The sequence below is a fragment of the Rattus rattus genome, chromosome 4 (genome assembly GCF_011064425.1).
Source record: "Rattus rattus isolate New Zealand chromosome 4, Rrattus_CSIRO_v1, whole genome shotgun sequence".
NCBI classification, from domain to species: domain Eukaryota; kingdom Metazoa; phylum Chordata; class Mammalia; order Rodentia; family Muridae; genus Rattus; species Rattus rattus.
In genome coordinates this window covers 147,523,411-147,548,701 of record NC_046157.1, presented here as the reverse complement: position 1 = coordinate 147,548,701, position 25,291 = coordinate 147,523,411, and the positions used below count along the sequence as shown (strand labels likewise).

General features: G+C 51.2%; 1 protein-coding gene across 1 annotated transcript in view; it reads left to right on the top strand.

Moving 5' to 3' along the window:
• The window catches only part of Tns1 (tensin 1), a 209,002-nt gene that overhangs the window by 27,535 nt on the left and 156,176 nt on the right, over positions 1-25,291 (top strand). Inside the window, exon 2 of the mRNA XM_032901325.1 lies at positions 17,908-18,022. Within this exon, the coding sequence (XP_032757216.1) occupies positions 17,908-18,022 (115 nt within the window). The remainder of the gene's footprint in view (positions 1-17,907; positions 18,023-25,291) is intronic.

Genomic DNA, 25,291 nt, shown 5'->3' with positions numbered 1-25,291 from the left:
GAAAGTACAAAAAATATCTGTACCACACACATAGGGTGCTTGACAATGTGCTCACTCTAGTGAAGGGAACTCAACAAAAATAGAGGGTACTTTTGTTTTGACTTCCTTCTTGCCTTCTTCAGGTGTGGAAATATGCCAGTAGCCATTCTTCCCTTCTTCTTCTTCTTTTTTTTTTTTTTTTTTTGGTTCTTTTTTTCGGAGCTGGGGACCGAACCCAGGGCCTTGCGCTTCCTAGGCAAGCGCTCTACCACTGAGCTAAATCCCCAACCCCTCTTCCCTTCTTCTTACTCCTCAGAAATTTCTAGCTCCTTATTACGGGTGCTGCCTCTGTACCTCAGTTTCCCTCTCTGCCATTCCGCAGTGAGGAAAGGTGCCAGCAGGCTTCTGCCCCAGTCACCCAAGATATGCTTTGAAATTTTCCAGCAAAATGCATTGTCCCTGGGGATTGGCTGGGAGGCAGGCGCTGCCTCTGGGGAGTGCAGGACTGGAGCCCCAGCCACCATCCCTTAGGCTCTCAGTCCAGATGTTGCAGACACTGGCTTTCAGCTTTGGGAACGGTCTGCATTGAGAAATGGCCAGCCGGGACCAGGTCAGTGGATCCAGCAGTCCAGCAATTACCTTTCCTCATCTGCAGGGTAGGAGAGGCTCCACTCGACTTCCTCGGAGCCAGGACTGAGCTAGGGGGTTGCAGCAAGGGCTTAGCTGCCTCTTGCAGCCTTTGAGGGCTTGAGTCAGTCAGGAAATTAGAGCCGGGAAGGAGATCAAAATCATGGAGCCGGGAAGGAGCTTATTAAAAATTATCAGGATTGGGCCCAGACACTGTCCCTTTCCAGGGCGCTGGTGGACTGGAGGTGGGGGAGGGGAATACAGGATGTCTATGGTCCTTCCTGTGTCGGCTGTAGGAATGAAGGCTGGGATAGGGCCTGCCTGAGACTCCCTTTACCTCCTATGGAACACTCAGATTTCAGGAGTGCAGGGGAGCATCCTTAGTCTTAGAGGAGTGTTGGGCTTGGGGTTGTCTATGAGGGGCCTCAGTGGGCATCAGGATGAAGTACCTTGTACTCTGGGCTGGTGGAATCCCATAACAGAGCTTGCTGATGGGACTGGAGAAGCCATTCCATCCTTGCCTGCACATCACACAGTGGCCCAGGAACTATTGGGACCCAAGACCTCAAAGAATACCTATGAATGGGGAAGGTGGTGTGGATTGTTAGTTAGACAGGATGGACCTAGAAGCAGCAGGGTCCAACTCCTGCCTGCCAGGGGAAAGCCAGTGGGTCTCGTCTTGACCCATGGACACAGGAACACTTACCTTAGCTCTTCGTTCTGTTTGTCCTTGTACCCTGCTGAATCTGGGCAGCTCACCTCCTTCCTGGAGTTATATCATCAGCTCTTGAATGAGAAGTGAAAAGGACAGTTAACAGTCACCAGAACAAGGGAGCATGACCGCTGTCCCTGGGTGACTGACTGTTCCGCTCCCGGGGCAACAAAACAAAACCCTATCCCTAGGAGATGAAGCATCAGATGCCTGGGACTCCACTGACTCATGTCCTAGCTGTGTGACTCGAGCAGGTTGCTCAACCCCTCGGTGTACCTTTAAGTTGATGGTTGGTAGGATGGCTGGTTAGTCTGTGTAAATTTTTCCTGGGTAAGGGGCAAGTGGCAGAGTCTAGAGGGCAGAAGGTGTGTGGCGATATATAGCTGGGTGTTCCAGCCCTCTGCATTCTCTTCTGTCTTTGAGAGAGGTTTCAGGTGTCCAACCTCAGGGTAAAGAGAATGCATTGCAGGGGAAGAACCGAGGGCGACCTTTGGCTATGTGGCATCTGCTGAGCAGAGTGCTTAGGAAAAACTTAGGAGAACCTAGGAAATCTGGGATCTCGGAGTCAGAAGACCGTGAACTATGCTCCTAATGCAACTCCTGGGAGATCACATGCTGCCCTTGACCACAGTACAGTTAATTATCTGCTCAACAAGGACCTTAGGTGAGGTGAGAAGTGTCCCAGAGGCCAGATCATTCTGACAGATACATAATTTGCCTTTCCAAGTTAAAAAAACAAACAAACAACAAACAAAAAAACCATAGCTAACACTTTAAAATGTGTGCTTTTCATATTTTGTAATCAGTTTTTACATAAAAACATAGATTTGGGGCTTTGAGAGGGAGGTCCCTCCAAAGGCCTGAGGAGGGTGGGGACAGACGCCTGACTTCAAGTACCACAATTACCTCCCCACCCTCCCTTAGGTCCTGAAGTTTCTCACTGTGATGCTCAGGCCAGCTGAGCTTAGAAATGCTCTAACACTCTGCGACCTTCAGATTCTGTGGCAGGTGGGGACAAGGGGTGGCTCGGTGCCATGATGAAAGCTGGGTGAGACGCTAGCAGACAATTTTTAAGGGACATGCTTCAGGGGTGGGAAGAATGGATTTGGTGGACCTTGCTCTGGGACGCCTCAACAAGAGCTGGGAGGGGTGTTGGGGGCTGTCAGCCTGACCATTTTACAGTCAAGGAAACTGAGGAGCAGAGGACAGCCAAGACCATTAGCTCATTCCCTGGCCCATGGACCCTCCCTGGTGTCTGGAAGCTACCACTGGCCCAGAGCCTGCAGCCAAGCCTGTTTCTTCAGCTGGTTACACCACAGGGGGGCCAGAGGGAGGGGCCAGGAGGTCTGCTGTGGAAAAGACAGCTGAAAGGAAGCCAGAAACTGCTGCCTAGCTGTCTATGTCAGAGGCAGGGTGGCATAGGGTGGTGGTTGGGCTCTTAGGCTCCTGGAGTCACCCATAGGGAACTCAGCTAGCTCACCAGTGTGTACCTGATATCTGCTGCACGTAACACATTAGACTCCAGGCACCGTGTGGGGCTCTCAAGATGAGCAAGACCTCCAGTGGGACTGCCTGCTGGAGTTCAGATCAGAGGCCATGACAGAGGGGGTCCCGACGGTGGTGGGTACTGCACGTTTGGGCAAAGGTAGCAGGCAGGGCTGCTCACATTTCTTTGAGGAGGAGAGAAGGAAGGGTTTGGAAGGGCTTAGGAGACGCTAACAGGAGGAAAATATGTTAGGGCCTCTTGGCTAATTGGTTGGCTTACCCACTTTTTTTCTAGTCAGGGTTTCTGTATGCAGTCCTGGCTGTCCTACAACCCATTATCTCACGGTTTAGACCAGGCTGGCCTCGAACTTACAGAGATCCAACCTTGCCTCACCCCCTCAGTGCTGAGATTAAAGGCTTACACCACCATGCCAGGCTCTTTTATTATTTATTTTATTTTATTTTTGTAAACTACATTTAACCCCACATGATGATACACTCCTTTAATCCCAGTACTCGGGAGGCAGAGGCAGATGGATCTCTATGAGTTTGAGAACTTTTTCTATATAATGGGTTCTAAGCCACTCAGGACTCCAATAGTGAGACCCAGTCTCAAAACTGCAAAATTACATCCATCCATCTATCTATCTATCTATCTATCTATCTATCTATCTATCTATCTATCTATCTATCTATCTATCTATCTATATCACACACACACACACACACACACACACACAGAGAGAGAGAGAGAGAGAGAGAGAGAGAGAGAGAGAGAGAGGCGCCACTGTGTGTGTAGGTCAGAGGACAACTCATGGGACTTGCTTAGCCATCTCGGCATTTTATTTTTTTGTATACTTGGCTCAAGGGATACAAACAGGGAGCTCTCCCATGTTCAGCTCTGGGAGGACACAGGCAGCTCTGAAGAGCAGAAAACAACAAGGCTGGCATTTAACAGTCAGCAGGGAGATAATCATTAAGTAGTAGAAAGTATTTCTTTACAGGGAAGGGTTAAAGTACAGGAGAGGCTACCAAGAACTTTGCAAAGAAGGAGAAGGGGTGTTAGTTCCTCTAAGAGAACCCTTCGGTGGTTTTGGTCTAAGGAAGGGAGACTGGAGAGCCCCTTCAAGGTTTGTGGAGGTCAGACAAGTTGGTGTCATTGTTATGGTGTCTTTGGCCTGTTTTCTGACATGACTTTCCAGAACTCCTCAGAAAGTAGCTGGGGAGGGGTGGCATGTCAGCTAAGGGCTGTGGGAACAGGCAGTGTAGTCCTTGAGCATCTTCAGAGGGAATAGGATCCAGGAGGACCAGGGATGGGATCTGGGCAGAGCAAGGGCTCTCAGGGAACTGTGATGCTCCAACCAGGAGAGAGGAGAAGGTTTGTAAGGGTGACTGTCTGTGGACCCTTATGGCTACAAGAATAACACTGGGTTCTTTCTGAGCCACTGGCAGCTAGATATAACAGTCAGGTTTGGGGATGGGGAACCTGGGCTTGGGGATGCTCCAGGCATTAAGAAGCAAGGGGTGCAAATCCCCTTTCTCAGCTCTCCCCGCCTCCCCAGCTCTGCAGAAGGGCCTAGAGAAGGATGCAAAGGGGACTCAGGCTCTCACCCTAACTCAGCCACTTGCTCTAGGAAGGACCAGAATTAGAGACCCTTTTTCAGAGTTCTCTGCTCTCTCACTTACCAAGGCCAAGCCTGGTAGTTAGTCCTTAAATAGTGTGAAGCCAGAGTATCTGGTGGGGTCAGGTTTTCTGAGGTGAAAAGGGAAAGTGGTCCTCTCCTTCCTCTGTGTCTAGGGGAATAACTTGGCTGGGTTGGGAGCTCACCTACCTGGCTGGACAGATCCCCATGACTCTGGGGTTGTGCTGTATGTGGTATTGATACAGTGTCAAAGCATGACCCTGGACAGGTCAAAGAGAAGAAGGGAACCTTTTGTCCACGTGACATGGGTAAGCCGGGCACACTCATACGTGTGCATAGGAGCCCAGGCCAGAGGACTTTCTTGCTGGGTGACTCAGTCCAGGCAAATGGTCTCCAAGTGCCTACTCTGGGCGGGGCCCTGTCCTTGGCCCGAGTGTGTTTGTAAGTTGGACTGCTTCCTGGTGTTTGTGCCTCCACAGAGGGCGTTGGCTGAGCCCCTGTCCCTACGTGGATAGCTCCAGAGAGCTGTTATTCACAGCCTCCACCCACCCCTCACTTGGTCCAGCCAGGCCAGAGCTCAGGAGAGAAATGGTTTATTATGTTTTGGGGGATGGATACAGACAGTGGGGGCCTGGGACAGATTCTGTTAGTCTCCCTGCAGGACTTCCTGGGAACATATTTGGACCTGAACACTGTCTTCTTCCCAGCGTCTTTTATCCCCTTGGGCAGAGGTGGGGGAGCAGGGAGGGCAGGGTGTGGGGCACTATGGTAAAGATATTGCATGGGGAAGGGTGGGAAGGCAAGAGCTGGGCTCCCGGAGTGGAGAGAAGGAGGAAGAGGAGGGGGAGGAGAGGGAGGAGGAGGGGGAGGGGGGGGGAGGAGAAAGAGAAGGAAGTGGGAAAATGCAAACCAAATGTTGGCCCAGGGTACAGTCAAGAAAAACAGACTCTCGCAGGAGCCTGCAGCAGGCTCCCTTTCAGAGGGCAGGAAGGGCTGGGACAGATGTTGGAAGAAAGAAAGAAAGGGGAGGAAGAAATCAGAAAGAAAAAAAAAAACTGGGATGAAATCCACAGCCTGGGGGCAGGGCCCTGCCTTCCAATCACCAGCTTCTCCTGTGTCAAGGCCTGTCCTGTTCTGGGGAGCTTGCCCTTGGCATCAGGGTCTGTCTTAGCTGCATATGTGCAAATGAGTGTGTGTTCCAAGGCAAGGATCTTGGGGAGAAGCCTAGGTGTCCTGGGATGTGCAGACTATGCCATCTACTGATGGTCAGGCAGCTTCTGGAGTGGGGTCTACAATTTGGAGCAGATCTCAGGCTTCAAGACCACAGATCAGGAGGAGGCAGGAGGGGGCTTCCTGGCCTTCTAGGGATATATACTGTGCTTGTGGAGGATGTGGCTTCATAGAACCCTGCCTTGGGCAGACTCTCCTAGGCCCTGTCCGTGTCACGCCCCCTGCTAAGCTGAGCTTCTTACCCCCCAGCCAGCCCTGAAGTCTGGGAGGAGAGAAGAGAGAGAAGGCTGGGACAAGGGGAGGAGTGTGGAGGAGGGGGGCGGAGGAGTGGGGCAGAGGAGGGGGGTGGAGGCCCAGATGCTGGCTGAACCAGCCTCTTAGGACTCTGCTCTCACTTCTGCCTGCTTGGTGGACGCTGAAAGCTCAGGGGGCCCTTGGCAGGGCCCTTGGCAGGCCCCACGTGCCCTGCAGCAGAGGAACAGGACCCTGGGAAGATGACGTGGATTTGTCTGTCCTGCATGCTCTGGGTAGGTTCTTGTTGCTTTACCTCTGAGATCGCACGGCTATTCTTCAGCTAAGAGCCTTAGATGGAGGAAGCCTGGGGGGTTGGGGGATTGGATGAAGGGGAAATGCACACAAGAATAGACTGGAGCTGTAGGGCCTTGGGCTCTGCCTTTCTGGGTTCCCCCAGTCAGTCTCCCTTTTTCCCTCAGCGGGCCACTGATGCAGGCACTGTGAGCAGAGTCAGAAACTTTGTTATGTTCCTTTTAATAGTGGGGTGGAAATTGTCACTCCCTTCAGTGGCTCTGTGCATGAGCCTGAGGAGGAAGGGTCAGTGCACTGGCCAGAGGTGGGAGATGGGGCCTGAGGACCCAGAGTAGTCACCTGGACTCTTAAACCCAGAAAAGCTGCGTTGACGGGGAATTCTGTTTCGGTCACGCTTGTCTCTTCTAGACCTTTTCTTCAAAGTGCCCCGTTCTTACCAAGAGTTCCCCATCTTGCCTGTCTCTCCTTTGGGAAGCTGTATGCAGATAGGTCTGGGGGCCATGTGGGAGGGTTAAGGCTAGAAGAAGTGGTGGGTAGAGACTCCCAGGGAGGGGGATGGGAGACAACTTGATGCTGCTGGTAGAAGGGCAAGAGGAGACCCCTTCCTCAGAGGGACTTTGCTGGGCTGTGGGAGGTATGCACAGGGGTCAGGAGGGCGAGGAAGTCATCTTTGGCTGAGGTTTCTGAGAGCCATGGCTGGCTGGGGGGAAGGGGCTTCAGACCCAGCATCCAGATGTGGCTTGCTTGCCCTCTCTCTATAGTAGGCAGCTAGTCCTCAGGAGACCCGTCAAACTGAGTGTAGCATAAGGCTGAGGGAAGTTATGGGAGGGATGACCTATAGGCATTTTGTGAAGAAGCGTCTGGGGGCCCATTGACTGGGTGCCAAATGTCTGCCTGTGGATTGAGGAATGTGGGGTGTCCGGAACAAGGGATGTTCTAGTAGTTTCCTGGGCTGCTGCTGTCTGTAAGATGAGGGTGTTGGCCCAGTTCATGTTCTAGGCTGAGGATGTGGTCGGTAGGGTACCCTGCAGGAAGGACACAGTTAGATTCTCAAGGATGACATCAAGAGGGCTCAGTTGGTACTTCTGCTGAGAGGTTTTAAGAGAAGGACCTCAGCCCAGTGGAGAAAACAGTTTTCAGAGGGCCTGTTAGGAGAGAGCACCTTAATGCCCCGGGACAGCGCCTGGCACAGTGAAGTCCTTGAGTGTGGATGCCTTCCCTGGGAACAGGAGTTAGTGATCAAAGCATGTGTGGATGGCCTTTCTTAAGCTTTTGTAAGACCAGCAGAACCTTCGTCTCCTCCTCTATTCCTTCCTAGTCCCTTATAATGTCCCAGCCCCTGTCCCTACCATTGGCCTTTGTGTCTTTCTCCAGGGGGAGGGCACACACAGGCAGAGGGAGCATCCCGGAATGCCACGTCCTGCCTGAGGCAGCTGTAGCAGTCCTTGCTCCTGGGTGGGCATTGACCAGGCGAGGGTTGGCTGGCAGCAGGAAAGGAGAGGACTTGGTGGCATTGATTCTAGGAGCCCCGGACAGAGGCTACAGAAACCTCTAGGAGTCAGTTTGCATTGAGAGGTGCCTGGCAGGATGGCAGGAATGTGGACTTTGATATTAGGCAGTTCTGGGTTCAAATCCTAGCTCCATCATTTACCTAATGGGCAGTGTTAGTCAAGATAGCTTCTGAGCCTCAGTTTCCCTATCTGTAAATACATGTACAGTGCCATCAAGAGACTGGGGACTCAGGCACCCTGCAGATACTGAGAAAATGTTGACCTCTCTCCTCCTTCACACCTCCTCCATGGCTTAAGGAGTTCTGTGTACCCTGATATGATGGGGCTGGATCTCCCTGGGAAGGACATTGAGGTACAGGACTCATGTGTCTCTCCTGACATATGGACTCTGTCTAGCTCTCCTGGAGCTAAGAACTGGTGAGCTGTGCAGCCTCGCTCATGCCAGTCAAGGCGGGATCTGGAGGAAATAGACCTTGTGCCCAGGGCATGTGGATTCACATGCTCTCTTTGGGGAGATAAGCAGATGTTGCATCTCTGAGGTCGCACATCTGTGGCCCAGAGTCCTCACAAGCCCTAGCAGTCGACCTTGCTTTATTAGCTGAGGAGCAAAGCAGTGCATTATGCATAAGTTGGTTTTCCCATCAAGTGCTTCCAGTTGCTATTACAGTTAAGTGGAGTTTATTTAGAAAATAATTACACATCTATTAATTGAACGTGTTGGTGTGGGGCATGGCAGCAGACTGCAGCCCTTCCTTCTAGAGAGGACACTGGCTCTCAGGCTGGAGAGTGGCTCCTTTGGCCTGAACCAGAGACTGGAACCAAGCTCAGTCCTCGCCCTGCTCTGAGCGAGCTCAGTTGCCGAGCACTGGTCCCTTGAGCTTTCTGGACCTCACAGAATCTTGGATAGTGTTCTCCGAGGCCAGCTGCAGACTGTGACAGGTTCCAGTTTCTAAGCTGGGTTCCTTTGGAGGGCTGAGTGAATATTTCAGTTATCCTGATGAGTCCCTGTGCTTCTTGAATGGTTCTGGCCATGCATCTCCTCCAATGACTTTCTTTTTTTTTTTTTTTTCTTTTTCTTTTTTTCCGGAGTTGGGGACCGAACCCAGGGCCTTGCGGTTGCTAGGCAAGCGCTCTACCACTGAGCTAAATCCCCAACCCCCTCCAACGACTTTCTGCTCTGAACCTTCTCCCTCTACTTCTCTTTGCCTGATGGTGGGGGTGGGGTGAGGCTGCAAGGCCCTAACCAGCACCAGCATCCAAACTCTACTGTTGCAAAGATCCTTAAAGACCTATGAGGTGCACAGGTCGGAAGGAAATAACACATTATCTCTTTCATGGGACTGACAGGAAGTGCCATGTGCCTGGGTTTAACCCTGTCCCAGCACTCCTGAGCTGTGTGACTGTGGCTAAACTCTGCACATCTCTGTGCCATGGATTTTCCTACCTACCTTTAGGGCTGATAGTTTTTTCCCTTACTGTTAGAGATGGATCCTAGGTCCTCACGCATGCTCGATGAGTGTTCTGTTGCTAAGCCATGCACCCGGCTATTAAATGTTCACTGGGAATCCACATATGTTTAGGAAGATGCCTCTCACACACTAGAGCGCAATAAATGATGGCTCTCCCAATACCAAGCAGGAGAAGCAGGATAGAACCCGATCTCTTGCCTACCCAGCCAGGGCTCTCGTTCTGGAAGTTCTACATGGCAAGGCATTCGGGTCAATGAAAATGGGGTCATATAACGGTACAAAGGCTCCCAGTGTGCAGGTTTTCCTCTGCAGAGGATAGAGCGTGACTTGTCTGGGTTCAAATCTCACTTCTGTCACTGTGACGGTTCTTCGTCAACTTGGCATCTGGGAAGAGGGAGCTTCAATTGAGTTGTCTCCATCAGTCTGACCTGTAGGCAAATCTGTGGGGCATTGTCTAGACTCATGATTGATGTGGGAGGCTCAACCTACTCTAGGTGGTGCCACCCTTGGGCAGGTGGGGGTCGGTTGTATTTAAATGTAAGCCTAAGAAGCCATGGAGAGCAAGCCAGTAAGCAGTGTTCCTCCATGGTCCAGTTCTCTCTCTGTGGTATCCATCTCTGTACATTGCTTCAACTTGCACAATTTCTTTTGAACCTCACTGGTTCTGTGAGGTAGAATGGGACAAGCCATCCATCTTTGGTCTATAGAAGGGGAATCATGGAGGGAAAGAAGGGTGTTTAAGGCCACCTTACCAATGGGCTCAGTGTTCCTGAGACAAGGGAATGGGTTGGGGCAGCCATTGAATCTCTGGGTAGAAGGAGATCTTGTCTAGCACCCTTGAAGGCTTGAGATGGCTTGGGAGATCACATAGTGAGAAAACCAGTTAACTGCTTGTCATTTTTTTTTCTTTTTTTTTTTTTTTTTTTGGAGCTGGGGACCGAACCCAGGGCCTTGCGCTTGCTAGGCAAGCGCTCTTCCACTGAGCTAAATCCCCAACCCCAACTGCTTGTCATTTAAGCTCCTTCATGCCCTGTCTATCCACTGGGAGACCTACGTGCTTCAATGACTTATAGCCAACGGATAACTTGTATGAGTGTTACCAAAAATCAGGGCTCACCTGGACTTTGGGAAGGGAATGGTTAGGAAAGATCTCTCACATCAGACATGCATACATACACACACACACATAATACATGCATGCATACATACATACATTTTTGAAGGTGGTCTACGTAGCTCTGGCCAGCCTTGAACTCACTATGTATAAAGAATGATCTTGACTTATACTGATTGTCCTGTCTCTACCTCTGAAGTGCTGGGATTAGAGGTAGTTAGGACCGTGCCTGGTTTTCTATGGTGTTAGTGATAAACCTAGGGATGTGGCATGCTGAGAAAGCTCTCTACCAACCAAGCTAAGTCCCCAGCCCAGTTGATGTTTTGTAGAGACCAGGTCTTGCTGTGTAGCTCAGACTGGCCTTGGGCATGCTGTATAGTCTAGGCTGTGCCATCCCTTTCTGCCTCTGTCTCCCCGCACTGCCATTACAGGTGTGCATGTCATCACATAGTTCAGGAGAGAAATATTTTCTTTTTTAAAAAAATATTGATTTTATTTTATTTTGTGTATAAATCTTTTGCTTGTGTGTATGCATGTATGCCACATACCCATGGAATTCAGAAGAACTGGAGTTACCGATGATTTTTGGCTACTACGTTGGTCAGGTCCTCTGCCAGTGTTCTTCACCGCTGAACCATCACACAAGCACCAAGCAGATACAAGTTTAAAGTAGATTGACAGAAGAAGGGGCCTCTCAGAACACAAGTATAGGAGGTTAAAAAAAAAAAAAAAAAGGTTGGTAGTGGTTAAGACAAGGGGCCAGTAGATTACCCTTGAGCCAGTCACGCCGGTGTGATAGAATGCCAGTCCTCCTTCCTGGGATTGTCACTGAGGCCTCTAGGGACACTCCAATCAGAGATCACACTAACGGCAGGGCTTGGGGACTTGGGGCATTGCCTTTGATAGACTAGAGCTTTTGTTGCATCTTAGCTCATCTACATGACTTGGGCAGGTCCTCAGCCTCACTGAAGTCACTGTCACTGTAAGGGCACAAGGAGGGAGCTGCACCAGCCTCTCACTGTGTTACCTGACCTCAGGTTGTCTACATCTCAGTGACCTCCTGGCTCTGTAGTTGATTTCACTTAGGGAAGCGGAGGGTTTTAATGCAGCACACCAGGGACCAACTTGGGAAAGAGCCAGGGAGGGAGGAAGGAAGGGAGAGGAAGAGGGATGGGGTGAAGGAGGCCGGGAAGAAGAGGAGAGGGGGGAGGAGGAGAGAGAAGGGAGATGGAGATAGAGATGTCAAGGCTGAGGAGAGATGGAGGTGGAAGGGTGGGAGACAGGCCCTAAGCTGGGTCTAGACAGGCTCCCCATGAGAGTTCCGGCTGGTAAGCTTAAAGCCACCAGGCAGGAGGTCTAGAAGGTGGCACTGATGAGGAGATGAGGAGGTGGTTCCTAGATTGTTTTGTGCAGTCCGTGTATGGTGAGAGGGTCAGTTTAGCTGGGCCAGCCAAATGGCAGTATGTTGCCAGGAAGATACTGGATAGGACAGTGGTCAGGATGGCTCACACTGACGAATCAAGCATCGATGTTGAACCAGACCCTGGTCCAAGGCCTTCTAGTTCTAGTTCTAGTTCTTCTAGTTCTGCCTTTGTGTGAGAAAGCTGAACTCGTCTTTATTTTTTTCCCAAAGATTATTCAGTATAATATAAATACACTGTAGTTGTCTTCAGACACACCAGAAGAGGTTATGAGCCACCATGTGGTTGCTGGGATTTGAACTCAGGACCTCTGGAAGAGCAGTCAGTGCTCTTAACCACTGAGCCATCTCTCCAGCCCGTGAACTTGTCTTTAAAATGGATGCCAAGGGGTTGGGGATGCCCCTTAGTGGTAGGATGCTTGCCTAGAATGAGGGAGGATATGAGATTCTAGATGAAGTCCTCAGTACTGCTATTTTTTTTTTTAAAAAAGATAATCAATTTATCTTTATTTTATGTGCATTGGTTTTTGGCCTGTATGTGTGTCTGTGTGAGGGTGTCAGATCCCACGTGGGTGCTGAGAATTGAACCTGGCTCTCCCAGAAGAGAAGGCAGTGCTCTTCCCCTCTGAGCCCTCTCACCAGCCCCACTTACTAGTTTTTAAAAAGGCTATTGAGACATGGGATGACAGTTCGGGGTTGCAATGGGTGGGCCTTGGAGGGGGTCACAGCCTGTGTGGATTTGGGGTGGACATTTGGGAGTGGGCAGTGGGCAGGAAGAGTGGATGGATGTAGAGGATGAATCTCCTACTTGTGAGCACCGGATGCTCCCTGGACATCTTGGGGAAGCATTTCGGGGTGTCACGGCCTCTGCAGAGTTGTAGTTGTTCTCCTCATGGTGTTGGGAGGTCCTGGAAGCTATGACAACAGCCCTGGACAGAAGTGACAAGGTTGGGAAGGGTCAGAGGCAGCAGAATTGGAAAGCAGGAGAGAGACAGGTCTGCGAAGAGAATTAGGAGGCAAAAGTCACAGGACCTGGCAACTAGCTGCTGGGAGTGTGGGGGAGGGGAGGGAGGGGCTGAGAGTGACTCAGAGTTTTCCACCAGGGTGACCAAGAACTTGGGCAGGCCCTTAACTGGGGGCCCAAGAGGGAGGCAACTGTGTCGTATGTGAAGGTGAGGTTTAGAGGAAGAGGCCTGAGCGCAGGCACTAATGCTCCCTGGCTTAAGGGTGAGGGAACCTCGGCGGGCCAGGTCGCAGGGAGAGAGAGGGTGATACTTACCTCGGGTTTTGGCTATCCCGTTTCCTAGGTTGCCCAGCTCTCAGGCTAGAAGACTTCTGTCTTTTTCTAGTCAGCCAGAGCTGGTTAGCCTCCCGAGGAGGGCAGAACTGGGGAATTTTCTCATCATGGGTGGACCCCTTTAGCACACAGCTCTTTGCCTCTCTGCCCCTTGAGGCAGGGAGTTGCCTGCAAGCAGCTTCTCCCGACCAGGACCAGGGCCTGGCTGGAGCCCTCAATGGTCCAGCCAGTTGTGCCACACCCTCTGGCTGGCTGAATGGAGAGAGAGAAGGGCCGAGATGGGCCAAAGCCTTAGGCTTTGAAAGTTCTCTGCTGCTGGGGCTTATGGGAGAGTGGCTTCCAGCTGGATCCCTTCCCTTCTTGCTCTGACTCTGGCGTATAGGGTGCTGGAGCCACCAGGACACCCCTCTCTTCATTGTGGTCATGTCTCCTGCCTCTGGGCTTGCCTGTTAATCCAGGGAGGGCAGGGCCTGGCTCTGCCCCATGTAGCTGTTTGCCGCCCGCCAGGAAAACAGCAATTGTCCTGACAAGCCGTCGCCCTTGGATGGCACTGCATGTTTTATGGGCTTGTGGGCTTCATGGGGCTCACTTTCCTGGATCTGAGGAGCAGTCCCACATGGGCAAGGAGGGCAGGGTGCAGCCAGACTCAAACACCAGCCTGCTCTAGTGGCAAGCTCCGACGCTGGTCTGTAGGGTTGTGACATCTTTGTATCAGAGATTGGAGGCTAACCCACCCTAAACCATCTCCACCATCCTGTGACATTAGAATCCACGTGTTGACCCTTTCTCCAGCATCAGTGGATCCTCTACTTCCTAGTGTGGGAAGCTGGGGCTGGCGGGGTCCCTGCTTCTCATTGGGGATGACAGAGCCAGCTTTTCTTCCCACAGATTTTTATAGCCTGTCCTTAGGGGCCTAACATGTCCTCATAGTCTCTACTCATGCAGCTGCCGGCACAGCCCTCCCTCCTCAGCGCTAAGTTTCGCATTGTGCTGAGGACTCCACTGTATTCCAGGCCTAGTGCTCTCCTATCAGAGCTGGATGAGGGGGGAAGTCACCCAGAACTGCTTAGAGGACCTGAGGATCTGACTAGTCCTGGAATCACCATTAACCCTCCAGGCCCACTGTGGGCAAGTTTATAAACTCAGGTTTTCCAGGACAGAGAGACAGTATTACAGTCCCAGGCATGAGCCTGGATAATCTCTTAACAGCCTGGTCTTTTAACACTCGCCCCCTTCCTGCCCACTAGGCTGTAAGGACTCTCACTGTGCTCTGGGGGAAGGGACTTTTCCTTAGGCTTTGGGGAAAAGGCTGGACTTGGGGGTATAGGGAGGGGAGTTTTGGAAGGTTAGCTAGACTGTTGAATTCAGTTTCTTTTAGTGGGGAGGAAGAAAGAGGCTTGGGACTTCCTGCCTGCCTCCCTCATATAGCTCTCCAACTGTTCTGCAAGTTCCCTCTCTGTTTCACCTCCCATCCCATGCCATGGCTGGGGCCCCTACTGGGCAATGACAGACAAAATTGACCAGGAAATCTGACAACCAAATTCTGAGATGAGAAAGTGGGAGGAGAGACAGCAGAATGGAAGGGGATAGAGGCTCTCTACCCTCACTGAACCCAGGCAATAGCTGTCTGAGATAGCAGACCCCTGGCTGGAGCTGGAAGGCCCTGTATTCAGGACTGGCTCAGTGAGTGCTGCTGCTCAGTATGACCACCAGGAGGCGCTACTGGCGTCTCCAATCTCTTCTTGGTTTGCTCTACCTCTGCTCTGGACTAATCTGTTTCCTTCTGCCTTTCACCTAGTCTGCCTGTCTGTATTGATTTCAAAACAATCTTAAGCTTCAGAAGAGTCGCAAACATGGCACAAAGATCTTTTTCTCTCCCTTGAGGGAGTGAGTTGCTGACCCTTACTCCACTTTGAAGACCTCCTTGATCTCACAGGAACTCCTGTTTCAGGGGACACATAGGTCGGTAGCAGAGGTTGACAGCATGAAGATGCCATTACCATCTAACTCTGAGACACTATGGTGTTTCACCGGGTGTCCCTGAGACGTCCTTACGGCCACTACAAACATCTAGTTCAGAATCAGCCACTGCTTTTAGCTGCCGTGTCTGCAGTCGCCTCCTGTCTGGGAATCTCTGTCTCCCTTTGACTTTTGCAACCTTGTCACTTGTGAAGGCTCCGAGCCATTTCATTTGTAGACTGTGCCTCAGCTTGAGTCAGCCTGATGTTTCCTCTTGATTGGATTCAGGTTGTGGCTTTTGGCAGGACTGCCACAGAATGACACTCTGTTCTCGGTCAGCCATCCCAGGGGTGCGACTTCCATTCATCCCGTGCTGGGTGACAGTGACTTCCTTTGATCCCTTGATTGGCATCTGTCAGGGAAACCTATCTCCCACTTTATTTCTGAGACAGCTTCAGGTCTGTCTCGGGCTGACCTTGAACTCAGGCTCTTGGCTGTTGGGATTACAGGTGTGCCTCCTGTTTCATCCTTTGTAACTCAGGTACAATGTGGGGGGGAGTTTTGAGACTCTATTCTGTTTTTATCCACCTTTCAATTTTTTCGTTCGTTATTTCCTCACAATGAGCTCTTTGAAGCCACCGCTACCATTGCGTCCTGAGCCTCAGCTCTTCCCTCCGGTGGCCTTTGGGAGCTCCTGGGTCCTTCTGTCTGTCCCTCTTTGTTTCCCCGCTTCCCTCTTAGCTGTGTGCCTCTATTCAGGCTTGCTCTCTGTGTACTTGTGGCCTGTGCCTTTCTCCTTCTCAGCCCTTATCTTGGTCTGCTCTGTCTGCTTCTCTGTGGCTCGTCTCATTCTCAGACGGCTGCCTCCTCCTCCCTCTGTCTATTTCTTCCCGTCTCTCTGGCTTGCTGCCCCTGACCCAGTCTCTTATTGACCGCATTTCTCCGTGTTTTGGTGGCACCCAGAACCTCCTCAGTGTTGTCAGATACGAGTCCCATGTTTGCTTAGTGTGTGGGCCACTCTTCCTCCTCCAAACCAAGTTGTTTCCTCTGGTCTCGGCTCAGAGCTGGGAGGCTCAGGGACAAGGTGTGTGATGAGATTTTAATGAGCAGGATTCCTCTGCACACTGCAAGGTCCGGCGGCCTGGTCTCAGCGTGTGCCCAGGATGGCCACCAGCTCTGTCTGTTCCGTGGAGAGTTCCTGTAGAGGAGGGACCAATGTAGACAGGGGAAGTGTGACAGGGAGCACTTCCTCCAGGAGGCCCCAGAGTGGGAGATGAGCTACAGAGTGGGCTGTTTCTGTGCAGGGCTTTTCAGTCTAGAGCAGTGGCTCTCAACCTTCCTAGTGATGCAACCTGACCCCCAACCATAAAATTATTTTTGTTGCTACTCCATCACTGTGATTTGTTACAGTTGTGGATAATAATGTAAATATCTGCACTTTCTGATGTTCTTAGGTGACCCCTGTGAAAACGTTGTTTGACCGCCCCCAAGGGGAGGTCTCAATTCCCAGATTGAGAACCACTGGTCTGCAGTGTGTTCTCTTGTGTGCTTACAAAGAACTGACTGTCAGAGCTATGTGTTTGTAGTGCTGTCTGGAGGGGAAAGTGGTGTGTGTGTGTGTGTGTGTGTGTGTGTGTGTGTGTGTGTGTGTGTGTATGTGCACATGTGCACATGCACATGCATGTGTGTATGCATATATGAACTGCTGGCGTAGGTATATCTGGCAGGTCAGATAGAAGAACACTCTAACTTCCAATCTGTTGCTTTTCTCACACAACTTGGGGTGCAGTCTCAAATAGGAATGTAGTTCACGGATTGTGTCACACGCTGTGATCCCAGCACCTGGGGGCCTGTAGGGTGAAGACAGAAGAATCCTGTGTTCCAGGGCTGCATGGTGAGATCTTGGCTCAAAGAAATCAAACAAACAGGAAATGTAACATACTCTATTTTCATAAGAGTAGGCAGCAGAGCATACAGTTAGCATACTCAAGGCTCTGAATATTTTTATAATGTAAAGAAAAGGAATTAAAATAAAGTCAGAAGGGCCCCCTGGACTAGGGTGAATGGTAAGTCTGAACACAGGGATATGGCATGCTGGGATGTGGGCTAGAGAGATGAGGAACCGTCTACAGGGGAATAGATAAATACATGTACTGCACTCACACGTGGAATACTATGCAGCCGTGAAGTAGAAGGAATGGCTGCATCCCATCAGAACATGCACATGTTTCACGAGAGACCCTGCACACTAGATTACATACTTACAATTCCGTCTGTACCGAGTGTGCAATCCAGTGAAGCAGTTTGCTGCCGAGGGAAGTGCCAGCAGTTCGGGACCGTGTATGGTTGGTGTGTAGAAGGTACATGTGGGCTGTGGGGTCGGTATGTGGAAAGTGTCGAGGGCCTGGGGTTGGTGTCAGGCAGTAGCCTTTGGAACATGGCTACGTGGGGTGCACTGGGTAAGGTGTAGCAAGTAACATTCTTTGGGGCATATATGTTTTGTCATGGCGGAGAAGAAGATCCAGGACCTTACACTAGATCTGCAAGCGCCAGGCCACTCAGCGTTAGCTCTGCCCAGTGAAGCCGCACATTTAAACTTGGTCACTTAAGTGCATTTTAATTCATATCCTAACACTAAAGTGAGTGTGAAGAGAAACACGAATGGAAGCCTTGGAGGGCGACCTCTGGGTGCTAGAGTCTGCAGTCATTGCCTGGGTCCCGTCCACTGATACTCCTAGTCTGGGAGCCTGGGATGAGTGAACTGTCACCCTACACTATTCTAGGTCCTTTGGCATTCCTTCCTACTGGGGTACTTGGTTTTTTTCTCTGTCCTGCCAGTTTTTCCTCCTCTGCCCTTGCCTCCTTTCTAGGACCCCAGCATTCACTTGATTAACCCTGGGCCTTTCTTCTCACAGCCAGAAGACCTGGAGGCCCCCAAGACCCACCACTTCAAGGTGAAGGCCTTCAAGAAGGTGAAGCCATGTGGCGTCTGCCGGCAGGCCATCACTCGGGAAGGCTGTATTTGCAAAGGTGCGTGCTTGACGGGACCCAGGGTGTATTGTTGTTGTTCTTGGACTGGTCTGGTCTGGGGCGTGTGGGGTCTTTGCTGAGCACGTGGACCCCTCTCTTATCTGTTGGAGGACACTGAACACCTACCTAGGTGACAAGCACGTGAAGTGTGTGATGACATGGCAGGTGGTAGATGGCCTGGTGACTAATGGTAGAGACTGTATGAAGTCCAGGTCTAACATGTGGATGGTAAGCAGGTAGCATAGGAAGGTGTGTGTGTAGGATGTGGCAGTGTGTGGATGGCAGTGGTTGGGATGGGAGTCCTGTAAAGGGTTTGTGGTGAGGGTCACGCAGATGCCATGGAGATCGTGTGTTTGAAAGATATGACAGTATTGGGTGGTGGTGCATACACCTTTATCCCAGGACTCAGGAGGCAGAGGCAGGCAGATCCCTGAGCTCGAGGATAGCCTGGTCTGTAGAGTGAGTGCCAAGATAGCCAGAGAAATCCTGTCATGAAACACCAACCAACCAATCAACCAACCAATCAGCCAACATGCCCACCTCCCCGCCCTGCTCCAAGAAAGGTGTGATGGTGTGCGGAAGGTGTGTAGTTAGACCTGGAAGGTGTGGAAGGGGCGTGGCTGGCATGTGGAAAGTGTGTTGAAGGCATGCGGTTGGTGCATAGAAAGTAGGTAGTTGGCACTGACAGGTGTGGTTGGTATGTGGAAGGTGCATGGCTGGCATGTGGGAGGGTTGTGGTTAGCATGTGGAAGGCACATAGTGGGAATGTGGAAGGTACCAGAAGGTTCATGTTTGCTGTGTGGAAGGCATGGGGCTAATGCATGGGAAATGTGTAGTCAGAGTATGGAAAGGGCCTGGGTGGTGCATGGAAGGCACATGACTGACATGTGCCTGCCACGCCCCCTTCCCCCCTACTGCAAAAAAGCCAAGCCACTGTCTTCCCCTTCTCGTGGTTTGGGTTGACTTTAAACAGCCCCAAATCACTGTGGGCTAACTGGGCTTGCCCACTCACTGTTGTCATGTGCTTTTTGAAGGGTCTCTGTGTCCCAGAGAGGACTGTCTTGTCATGGATCCTGAAGGGCAGTCAATACCAGTGACTAACGCCATTGCTTCCCCCACCCCCAACCCCCACCCCTGGTTACTTGCACAGATGAGGTTCTCTCAGCCCTATATCCTGTCTACCGACAGGGCTTCTCGTGTGTCTGAGTCTCTGAACTCTCCAATCCAGTCTCTAGTAACTTTCCTGGGTCTGAAGAGTGTGCACCTAGTTATACCAACGCCCTGGTTAAAGCCTTTGGAGTCCTCACTACCTTTGAGACAGTGCTTACATACGGGCCTGCCAAGCTCACCCCTTGTCCTGAGCTCTTTCCTGCTCAACCTATCAGCCTGTGCTTCTCCCTGAATGTCAAAGCCCAGAGGGGCCAGGTAGGGTATGCTAGAGCCCAGATTAATCACTAAGGCACTTACTGAAGACCAAGCACCATGTGTTTATAGCATCTGCAAGAGGCTGGCCTTATACCTGCTTTATAGATGAGGAAACAGGTTGGTGGTGATTGTATCTCATGTTGGCCAGGGTAGGACTCTGGAGGGATCAAGGGAAAGCAATTGGGTGTGGAGGTAGGACTGTTTGACTAGAGAGCTAGGGGTGTGTGTATCTGTCTATCTATTATCTATCTATCTATCTATCTATCTATCTATCTATCTATCTATCTATCTCATCTATCTATAATCAATCCATCTGTCCGTCAGTCAGTCCGTCCGTCCGTCCATCCGTCCGTCCGTCCGTCCATCCATCCATCCATCCATCCATCCATCCATCCATCCATCCATCCATCCATCCATCCATCCATCCATCCGTCCAATCTCCAGGAAAGGCCTGAATGGTCAAAGGCATTGCTGTCCATACTCAGCCTCAATCTAGGCAACAAAAATGCTTGCAATACCCAAATCAGCCACATGGAGTCGCCTTTCTCCCAAGAGATTCAGCAGGGACTTCACAAGGGATCTGGGGGAGAGAGTTTAGACTTTGCATTTTGATTATGTAACCGCCTCCATCCTGTCCTGTACCTTCAAGTCACATGAATTCATGTCTGTCTCCCCTTGCTCTCCACTTTCATCCTCCTGGAGGCTTCCCCTCACCTGAGAGGCAGAAGTAGGAACAGGAAGAGAGGGAATCGTAGGATTTGGAGTGTGACTGTGGGCACATCTCTGGTTAGTTTCTTTTGGTTTTTAAGTATCAGTGTCTAGCATCCCTGATGACTTGATCCAATCGTCCTGGCTGACAGGGCACCTGACTCCCACGTGCATGGGTGCCCCCAGTTTCACCCTGAATCTTGAGGCTGAGGAAAGTCAGATCTCCAGGCCAGACACTCCACTAGGTGTCAGAACTGGGCCTCAGAAGACCTAGGGAGACCAGCGAGGAGGTGGGAGGATGACTCTGGGCTGAGCAACATAGGAACCTCAGCAGGAGGGCTAGGTTCGCCTGGGCTGGGCTGGCGGTGGGAGGAGGAGGACTGGACCAAGTCTGCTGTGGAACTGAGAGAATGTGGTGGCATGAGGTGAGCAGACCATCTTATTTGCCTATCCACACTGCTCTCCATCCGTCTTCTCCATCTGTCCATCTGTTCTATTGTCTGTCCATCCAGCCACCCATTCTGTCCATCTGTCCATCCATCATCCACTCATCTATCCATCCATCCACAGTTCATTTTACTCATAGACTCATTAACTTTATCCTGTTGGTCCATCCACCCATCCGTCCATCTGTTGTCCATCCATCCATCCGTCATCCACGCATCCATGCATTCATGCATCCATCATCCATTGATCTACCCAGCCAGGACCACCAGATATGCATGTACGACCTGTTTCCTAGCAGAGGGGCCATGGTTCCCAAGTCCTTGTATGGCTTCTGAGACTTGACTGGGCCAGCGAGGGAATGAAGAAGAGCCAGGAACATATACACAGAGAGACAGAGTAGTTGGGACTGGGTGGACTAGGTTCTCTGATGGAGAAACTTCCACAGTCGAGCAGATTCGTGTGTTTATTAGACAGCTGAATGGTGTGTGGGGTTAGTTTGTACATCTGAAGGAGGAGGCAAGTTTAGCGGTCTCTGTAGGAGCCTCTCTTGTAGTGGGGCAGTCTTCAGGCTGTAAACTTCTTGGAGGTTGGGAGAGGAAGCTACAGTGTATATTTTCTGCCCACTGTCAACATTCTCACTCAGACCAGAGGAAAGCTTTGCCAGCCCTCTGAGTGGGGGTAGGAGGGGCTTTGTCAGTTTCCTAGGGGTCTGAGGCCCTTGACATGGCTGTAGCCCTCAACAGCGCACATTCACTCCAGGTGCATTCACTCCCGGCTTGCTCCAATCCCCATACGTGGTGCACCTTTATTCTTTGTTATTAGAGGGTAACCTGTGTTTTCTGGGTCTTTGAGTCTTGGGTGGCTGGGGCATGGACTGTCAGCATCTGGAACCCAGTCTCCACAGGGCCCTTCTACAGCCAGGAGGAAGCCCGGGTTCTGAGGAGATGGGCTGTCACTTGCTTTCCAATTGCCTAGTCTTCCAGCTCCACTGATGTCCTCCAGCTCCACTGATGTCCTCCAGCTCTACCGTTGTTGTCCTCCTCCCCACCCTGCACTTGGCATTCCTGTAACTGAAGTAGGCAGGAAAGAATCATGGAACCTTCAGTGACATCCTGAAACATAAAAGACAGACTAGAGGTGGAAGGAAGGCTGGGTCTTTGGGTGGACAGAAGGAAGGAAGGAAGGATGGATGGATGGACGGATGGATGGATAGATGGATGGATGGAATGATGAGTGAATCGATGGATGGAAGGGTGGACTGTAGGTATGTATTGAATTTAAGGATGGGTGGATGGCTGGCTGACTGGCTGGAAGGATGCATAGATGGGTAGGTATGTAGATGGATACACAGCAATTGACTTTTGGGAACTGGATCAGGTGATAATGGGGGGTTTAGCAAGTTTTGCTGAGAGCCATTCGGCTGGAGACTTGGGGACAAGTGTTGCAGGTCAAGTTCAAGCACAGGGTGCTGCCTGAGATTTTCCGGCCCTAAGGGAGCCCAGTCATTTCCTCTTTAGTGCTCAACTGACCAGACAGGGCTTACCCACACTTTAGAGGGTACCATGCTCTGCTTGGAGACTGTTTTAGTTAGGGTTTCATTGTTGTGAAGAGACACCATGACCAAGCCAACTTTTATAAAGGCAAACATTTAGTTAGGGTTGGCTTACAGTTTCAGATGTTCAGTCCATTATCAACATGGCAGTGTGCAGGCAGACATGGTGCTGAGAAGGAGCTGAGAGCTCTATATCTTGATCCAAAGGCAGCCAGAGGAAAATGAATTCCACTGGGTAGAGCTTGGGCATATATAGGAGACCTCAAAGTCCACCCCCATAGTAATGTGCTTCCTCCAACAGGACCACACCTCCTAAAAAGTCCTACTCCCTGTTGGCCAAGCACTCAAACACATGAGTCTATGGGGGCGGGGCAAACATACTCAAACCACTACAGAGCCCATTACTAATTTAAATGTCAATCTCAGTTCAAAAATACCTTACAGAAACACTTAGAATAGGGTTTGACCAAACATCTGTGCACTGTGGCCTTTGCATACCTCCAGGACCGAGCCACGGGCGGGGCACACCGGAGGCTCAGTGAACAGATGGGTGACCCGGTGCCTGGGGAAGAGCCAAGGCCTGGCGTGGTTATGGCCAGGTCAGGTGCACACTGAGGCTGTGTGTGCTTTTTCCGACCCGAGTTCTAGAGGAAAAGGCCATTTAGATCCCAACAATGTGGTTTCCTGTGTTCCCACCCCAGCCCAGAGCCCCACAGCCCAGCTGAGACAGAGCAGGCCACAGGAGGGGTTGGGGTGCAGTTCCCCACAATGACGTGATCAAATGCTCTTCCTACAGGGGCTTGCTCCTTCAGGACCTTGCTGGCCATGCTGGTTAGGCCAACGGGCAGTCTCCAGTGTCTCACCTCAGGGATCTGGCACAGGAAGGCATTGTGGGTAGATCTATGGCTTTGGTGCCCTCCAAGGACCTGGGAGGCCACAGTTGACCAGGTGTCTACCTTTCTCAGGAGTCTGAGGGAATCTGGAGACTGGAGACAGGGCAGGTTTTTCTCTGCTCCGACTTCTCTACATCCTAGGGCCTAAAAGGAAATTAGAGAATTGTATCCCAGGAGGCTGCGTTACTGCCAACCCCCAGGCTACCTGTCTCGGGCTAGAATGAGAGCTCCCCTTCTTGGAGGGAGAGGACTGGTAGTAACTGATGTGGGGTGTCTGCCTGTCTGTGCTACTGTACCGTATTACTCGGACTGTCATTTGCAAACAACAGACACTTGTTGCTAAAGTTCTAAACCACAGGTCCAAGACCGAGGCTCTAATCCTGATACCCAGGGAAGGGTCTACTTTGCTTCCACTAGGGTTCCCAGTTGCTGCATGCCCTAGAGGTCAGCAGGGGGCAGCACTGTGTGGCAGGAGGGTGGAAGGCATGGGGCCTCCCAGCACTGTCTCTGTAGACTTGGGTTCCAGCACAGGAATCCAGCAGGGACACATTCAGACCACAGTGCTGGGACAGACCAGCATGGGTGAAGCAGGCTGCCAGAGCTGGGACAGGACTGAGGCCCATCTGATCTGGCCTCCTAAGGCCAGGAGTAAGGAGGTGGGAGTGGGGACTCTGGCCACTGAGCTCTGGTGACAGCTGTAGTATCTGAGGTTCTAAGGAAACATTGTAAACATTGAGCCATCAAGGGCAATGGTGGCATACTCGTGCCTTTATTCAGCGCTGAAGAGGCAGAGTTCGAGGCCAGCCTGATCTATAGAGCGAGTTCCAGGACAGTCATGGGTATACGATAAAGCCCCATCTTGAAAACAAAACAAACAAAAAAATTGAGCCATCTAATTATGAGGGTGCAGGCCTAAGGATCTTGCAAGCTACCTGTGAGAATAAGAGTCTGAGACCAGAGAGATAGTGACTTGCCCAGTGGTCACACAGCAAAATGAAAGTGGTTAGGACAGGACTCCAGGTGTCCCTTGTAATAATTAGGGCCAAGTGATGGAGATCCCGTTGACCACAGTAGTTTGAACATACAGGAGTCTGACCTGTCCTCTGAATGCTTACCGGCGTTTTAGTTCCCCGAGGGCAGCTTTGGTTCAAAAACATGGGAGAAAGTTCAGAAACAGTTCCTTAGTTTGAGATGGTTTTTGTGCCTGGGTATTGCTATGTTCTTCTGGTGCTGGTAGTGGTGTACATAGGCTCCAATTGAGCAGAACCCCCTTCTGCTGCAGGGAAGCAGCAATGTGTGTGTCTGTGTTGCATGCACGCACGCACGTGTGTCTCTATGTATGTGTGTAGTGACTCTGTACAGGAAGGGGGGACCCTTCCTGTGAGTGGATAATTATCTAGAGGGGCATTTTGAACTGGGCCTTGAAGCAGATACATGAGTTCACCATTCCAGACCTGTTCCTTGCAGACTCAGAGGTCCATATGGGAAGGTTGGTATGGCAGGAACAGATCCTTTGGGGATACTGACTGGGGTAGAAGCTTGACCAGGCTATGGAAAGGAGTTGGTTCTAGATAGGAATGTGGTGAAACCTGTGTGCCCTTGCCTACGCTGCAGCCATGAGGCAAAGAGCGAGTCAGGAAGGGGCATCGTCTCTGTATTGCACTCAGGAGCCTAACTTCCACAGGCTTGGTTTCTTGAGCTTCTGCTCTTGTGTCTGAGCAATAGGCAGCAGGAGCAAATGCTCGTTTTGCTCATGGTTTCAGAGGTGTTAGTCCATTGTGTTGGTGTGGACTGGGGGTGGGGAGGCATGGCTGGTCAGAGCAGCTCTATTCACGCTAGCCAGGAAGTGGTAGTGGTGGGGACACCGGCCTGTGGTGTCTGCTTGTTCTCTTTTCTCCCTTGTATTCCATCTCATCTCCATGAGATGGGGTACCCACATTTCCCCTTCCTCTCTGGAAGAATAGCCGGACCCAGAGGTGTGCCTGCATGGCCTCTGGTGCTTCCCGACCAAATCAAGTTGTTAATGAAAATTAACCAACTCAAAGCCCAAGTCTTAGGGCTTCAGCCTTTCCCTAATAGCACCCTGTGCTGATGACTAAGCTTTAAAATTCAAGCTTGATGAGCAGCTGGGACCGATGGCCAGGGTGGTGTGGTGTTGATGGTGCGTGCATGCGTGCATGTGTGCGTGCATGTGTGAATAGTCAAGATTACTCAAACCAGGCTGGAGAAGTGAGTGGCTCAGCC